This window comes from Uloborus diversus, chromosome 9, assembly GCF_026930045.1.
Source record: "Uloborus diversus isolate 005 chromosome 9, Udiv.v.3.1, whole genome shotgun sequence".
In the NCBI taxonomy this organism is placed as follows: domain Eukaryota; kingdom Metazoa; phylum Arthropoda; class Arachnida; order Araneae; family Uloboridae; genus Uloborus; species Uloborus diversus.
In genome coordinates, this window is record NC_072739.1 from 21,568,195 (window position 1) to 21,574,736 (window position 6,542).

Genomic DNA, 6,542 nt, shown 5'->3' on the forward strand with positions numbered 1-6,542 from the left:
AAAGTTGAAGAATCGTTTGCAGAATTCCTTCGAAGAGGCTCTGGTTGGAAGTTAGATAAAGTTCTAACAGTGGAAGTTTTTTCTGCAAAATATAAACCTTTGACTGGAAGTAATTATATTCCCTTACCTCCGAAGTTGAGTAAGAAAAAGGCTATCTTAAACATCCAAAACGAGGATGACAAATGTTTACTATGGTGTTTGGTAGCACAAAACATAAAAATCGACCGTAAAAATCATCCAGAACGAGTAAATAATTACTTACCTCACGAAAATTCTATTAAAATGGATGGACTAACATATCCTGTATCTGTACAGAAAATTCCTGTGGTGGAGCGGCAAAATGATCTACGTATAAATGTTTTTGGATATGAAGATGGCCAGATATTTCCGGTGTACATTTCAAAGAAGATGAATGAAGAGTGCGTGAACTTACTCCTACTTAGCAATGGTGAAGTACAACACTATACTCTTATAACAAACATGTCAAGATTGTTGTGTGATGAAAGCAACCATAATGGCAAAACTTTTATTTGTTTCCGATGTCTTCACCGATTTTCAAGAGAAGATTTGTTGAAGGACCATACTAAATACTGCAGTGAGCATGGTGCTCAAAAGGTAAAGATGCCTGTTGAAGGAAGCAACTTGTTGTACTTTAAGAACCAGCATTTCCAACACGATATTCCGTACACTATTTTTGCTGACTTTGAATCAATATTAGTGCCAATCGATGGCGTGAAGCCCGATTTAAACATGGCATTCACCCAAAAGTCCGCAATACACATTCCTAGTGGATATGCATACGTTATAATTGGCCCCGATGGGCAGTGCGTGAAACCAATGCATTGTTACAGAGGGGAAAATGCTGTAAATAATTTCTTGGAGAAATTATTAGAAGAAAAAAATTTTTTAGAAAATATATTATTTGCCATCAAACCATTAAAACTTAGTTTTGATGAAGAACTCTCCTTTCAGCAGGCTACGCATTGCTTCTTGTGCAAGAAAGAGCTGAAAGAAGATCGGGTAAGAGATCACGATCACCTATCGGGTAGATATAGAGGTGCTTTACATAGACAGTGCAATTTAAACTTCAGCTTGAAGAAGGTAGTTCCTGTGGTATTCCACAATCTGAAAAACTACGACGCCCACCACATTATGTGTGAAATTGGAAAAATTAAAGGATACGAGTTGAGTGTCATCGCCACCAATATGGAGAAATATATTTCATTTTCATTAACGAATAAAAGTAAGGAGAAAAAAATTGAATTGAAATTTATTGATAGTTTGCAGTTCATGCCGTCTTCAATAGAAAAGCTTGTTTCGATTTTATCCGAAGAAAATTTCGTGGTGCTAAAGCAAACCTTCCCAGTGAACTCTAACTTACTGATTAGAAAGGGTATTTACCCATATGAATATGTTACATGCTTTGAAAAATTTGACGAAAAGGAACTGCCGAGCAAAGATGCATTTTACAGTTCGCTGAAAAAAGAAGGAGTAAGTGATGAGGAATATGCCTATGCAAAACTAATTTGGGATAAATTCAAGATAAGTTGCTTAGGGGAATATCACGACTTATATGTCAAGACTGACGTGGCTCTTCTAGCTGATATTTTTACTCATTTCAGATCCGTCTGTAAACGGCATTACGGCTTAGAGTGTCTCCACGTGATGACGTCACCCGGGCTAGCCTGGCAAGCTTCACTTAAAATGTTGGAACGCCCCTTGCAACTTTTCACAGACATTGAAATGCATCTTTTTATTGAGCGAGGAATTCGTGGCGGAATTTCGATGGTAACGAAGAGGTTTTCCCAGGCGAACAATTCGTACATGGAAGCTTACGATGATTCCAAACCTTCTAAATTCATTGCATATTGGGACGCCAATAACTTGTATGGCTGGGCAATGTCCCAACCACTTCCTTGCGGATCGTTTCAGTGGGTTTCGGTTCAAGGTCTTGATGAGGCCTGGATAAAGAGTATTCCGGATGATGGAGAAAATGGATACATTTTAGAAGTGTCACTCTTGTATCCTACTTCTTTACATGATACACATGCAGACTATCCCTTAGCAGTAGAAAGAATGAAAATTTCGAAAGAAATGCTATCAGACTTTACTAAACGGTACTCGAGCCACAATGTTACCTCCGAAAAGTTAGTGCCCAATCTAATGGATAAAGAAAATTATGTAGTGCACTACAGGAATTTGAAATTATATCTTAGTTTAGGTATGAAACTTTCGCAGGTGCACAAAGTTTTAAAGTTTGAACAAAGTCCATGGTTAAAAAGATATATCGACTACAACACGGAACAAAGAAAACTTAGCACGACGCCGTTTGAAAAAGACTTTTTCAAACTAATGAACAATTCAGTCTATGGAAAGACAATGGAAAATGTCCGGAACCGTATAGATGTAAAGTTAGTTTCCGAAGAGAAAAAAGCCCTAAAAATGGTTGCTTCGCCTTCCTTTGACTCGTTTACAATTTTTAACGAGGACTTAGTCGGAGTGAAGCGTCTGAAAAAAAGTATTCTCCTTAATCGTCCAATTTTTGCAGGCTTTACCGTGTTGGAATTAAGTAAAGTTCTTATGTACTCATTTCACTACAATTTTGTAAAGAAATTGTATGGCAACAGAGCACAATTGCTTTTTACTGACACAGACTCTTTTTCATATGAAATAGAAACTCCAGATTTGTATGAGGATATGGCAGCTCACATGGATATGTTTGACACTTCGGACTATCCTAAAACTCACCCTCTCTACAGCGAAATTAATAAAAAAAAAATAGGGTGTTTCAAAGATGAGCTAAACTCTAAAATTGGACTGGAATTTGTAGGCCTTCGGTCTAAAATGTATTCTTTGTTGTCTGAAGAAGGAGAAAAAAAGACTGCAAAAGGAGTGTCACGAACGGTTGTGGAAAAAAATATCAGCCACGCACAGTACAAAGAGTGTGTTCTAAATGTAAAATGCACTAGGGAAATTCAATCGCGGATCCAGAGCGAAAAACATGCTCTATATACAGTGGAGACTAATAAAATTGCATTGTCCCCGTTTGATGACAAACGCTATGTATTGGAGAATGGTATTGACACTCTACCTTACGGTCATTACAGGATTCAAAAAGAAGAATCGTAAGTCTTTTCTATCACAAAATTATATTTATAAGTAAAACGATATTAACTTTCCATATTTTCGAGTATTTCTTTTTTTTTTAAAAATCGAGGAGTTTTTATTTAAAGGAACCAATAATATTTTAAACTATTTGCTTCATCTCAAAATGAATGAAATCAGATAATGTGTCATTTTTATCATTTGTATATACGTGTGTATGTTTAAGTGTAGGATTTATACTTTTAATATATTTGTTTCCAATATTTTTTATTTCTTGTTATACATTCACTTGACTCATTAGTTTAGCTGCTATGTGTTCTCACTTAAGGGAGCAAATAAACTTTCAAAGTATTTGCTTCATCTTCTTTAAATGAGCGAAATCGTAAAATGTGTAATATTTATAATATGTATATATATATGTATAAAAGTTGTGTTTATGTGTGTTTAAGTATTTGTTTCTACTTTTAATATATTTGTCTACAATATTTTTTATTACCTTGTTATACATTCACTCGATCTATTAGTTTAACTGTTATGCGCATCTGTAGGAATCTAGTCTTGATAATTTGCTTTCTTTCTTTTTTTTTTTGAAACTTTCACTATGTTTTTATAATTATATGTACATAAATAATAGAATTGGTGATAATAGTAATAATAATAATAGTATTAGTAGTTATTTGATGATGCTCATAACGTATCGGGTGGTGGTGGGGACAACCTAAATAATCATTGTAACGTATTTCTTTAAAGCATCGATTTCTTAATGATAGTAATATCTGCTTAAAAGATATGTTTGAACATGTCAGCTTACTCTTCCCATTGTTATAAGAATCTATATCCGTAGGCGTGTCGTTTAGAGCTATTAGTGACGTCAATACATACAGTTCTTCTTATTGGATAAAGTAAATATGCCCTGGTCGATAGTAGACGTTCAGAGAATCATTTTCCGTGCAGTGTTGTGTTTGGAAGGACATCGAATAATTTTGTTCTATGTATCTTGGCTTTTTCTTCATTCACTGGTGCCAAAGCTTAGTTTGATTTACTTTTTAAGTTCAAAGAAAATACATTTTACTATGGAAACTTCTAATCCATCGAAAAAGTTAAAAATGGACGATATGACAAATGGTAAAGATGTAACTGGAAAATATGTTCAGCAACAAGACATTGGATTCCAGTTGGATTGCATTCCTAAGAATCACTACTATCTTGGTGGAGAGGTTTTTGCGGTTGTCTCGTGTTTCCTAGGATACACAAGGGTTCATATTAGAAGATATGTTGCTGGTGATATTGATGGAAATCTATTACCGACAAAAAATGGAGTTTCTCTTACACCGACCGTATGGGAGTCATTACAACGCCAGTTGAACACATACGTAACATTCGCTGACAACAATACAGCATTAGTTATTTCGAAAGATTTATTCGTCACAAAGGACAAAACTGACGGTAAATTACGTGTAAACCTTCAACGAATGTTTCGGAAAAAGGACTTGTGCTTTCAATTTGTGCCACAGTATGTAAGCTTAGAACACTTTCAAATTAGAAAGCTGTGTTATAACATGAATGCTATTTCTGAAGTTTTGCGCGATACTCTTCTGCGTTCTACACTCGAATATCACGTACTTCAAAAGCTTAAAGATTACTCGCCCTCGAAAATGTCTGAGTATTGTGGTGATCCCGATAATCCCGAAGGTTTAGAAGAACTAACTCTATCTGTGAGTAAAATTTTAAAAGATTTTATAAGTAAACATATAAAGAAACATATTGAATGTTTCAGTAGTGTTTCGGACATAGAACCTAGGTACGATCGCATGTGCTTGCAAATGAATCAAAGTGAAAAATGGGACAATTATCATGAGTTAGCTTTGTATGATATCAATTGGGCTGAAGTTGCTGAAAAAATTGTATGTGATAATGCTAAATTTGATTACTTTTGGTATCTTGTGAAAATATTTGAATTTTTTGAATGTTTAGACTCTAAGAGCATTTACAAATCTGTAAAAAATCTGTATCTCAAGGATGAATCATACTCTTTTTATACGAATGTTATATGAATACATTTGATTGTAACTGTTTATTTGTAATGTCGCTAAGTGTGAATAAATATGTAATGATTTGAAACTATATGACTCTTTACTGAATTTTGCGATGTAGCATACTTATATTAAACGTTACACTAAACACACTTGATATTAATTTCTAATCTAACTTCGAAATAAAGAATATAATCCAGTACAAATAAAATATATAAATTAGCTTATTAATGCCGATTTCAATCTTAAAAAAAAAATGATAAAGTTAACTACAAGAACACATTTTTTCTTTTTGTTCATTGATAGAAGAAAGAATACAAAAGTATAATTTAGTTACAGGGAAAAAGAAACTCCAAAAAAATATAAAATTTAATAATTGTGCTATTTTCCTTTCCTAGATGGCGCCACAATCTTTTTTTCTTACGTTACATCAAACTCTAAAGCTGAAACTAGTTAGTGTTGCCATCCTAAAAATATAAACATTTTAAGCTGCATTAAAGTAGTTCCCATAATCACTACGAGGAGGCGGAGGGTTGAAAACCAAAACTAAGAGCTGTTGCCATCCTAGAAATATAAACGTTTATAAAATAAAGCCTTTTTTCCTATGTTAACACTTTGAATGGGTAATAGTAGTTCCATTATTCAGCACTAAGAGGCGGAGGGAAGAAAACCGAAACTAAAGGGTGTTGCCATCCTAGAAATAAAAACTTTCAAAAAGAAAGCACTTTTTCTAATATTATCAATGTTACAGTGATATAGTAATTCCATCATTCACCACTAGGAGGCGGAGTATGGGAAACCGAAACTAAAGGGTGTTGCCATCCTAAGAAATGTAATTTTTAAATTCTAAAAAGTAATTTTCCTAATATTATCAATGTTACAGTGATATAGTAGTTCCATCATTTACCGCTAGGGGGCGCATGATGGAAACCGAAACTAAAAGGTGTTGCCATTCCTAAACTATAAACTTTTTAAAACAACTCAACACTACTCGAAAAATGCCTGAGGCTAAAACAACTCAACTCCACTCGAAAAATGCCTGAGGCTAAAACAACTCAACTCCACTCGAAAAACGCCCGAGGCTAAAACAACTCAACTCCACTCAAAAAACGCCTCAGGCTAAAACAACTCAACTCCACTCGAAAAACGCCTGAGGCTAAAACAACTCAACTCCACTCGAAAAACGCCTCAGGCTAAAACAACTCAACTCCACTCGAAAAACGCCTCAGGGCATGCCCGGGGGGAAATGCCTGAGGGCAGAGGCGGAGTAGCCTGGGGCGGGGGCGTGGTTCCCTCCGCCCTCCGCCTCCTGGGGCAGAACTCTCCTTTTTATACTACTAATGTGTTTAAATGATTTGGGCAAGGGCGCATTGATAAATAGGAAGTTCATTGGTCATAGGAGGA

General features: G+C 35.0%; 1 protein-coding gene across 1 annotated transcript; it reads left to right on the forward strand.

Moving 5' to 3' along the window:
- Nucleotides 1-282: 282 nt before the first annotated feature.
- On the forward strand, nt 283-5,617 carry LOC129229797 (uncharacterized). Its single transcript, XM_054864174.1, has 2 exons — nt 283-1,491; nt 5,537-5,617. The coding sequence occupies exons 1-2, from the start codon at nt 283-285 to the stop codon at nt 5,615-5,617; spliced, it is 1,290 nt and encodes a 429-aa protein (XP_054720149.1).
- Nucleotides 5,618-6,542: the final 925 nt, after the last annotated feature.

Coding starts and splice junctions, on each gene's coding strand:
- LOC129229797 (XM_054864174.1), top strand. CDS start 283: ATGGATGGACTAACATATCCTGTATCTGTACAGAAAATTCCTGTGGTG. Junction 1,492..5,536: donor GTTCGCTGAAAAAAGAAGGA/GTAAGTGATGAG, acceptor TTCCTTTCCTAG/ATGGCGCCACAATCTTTTTT.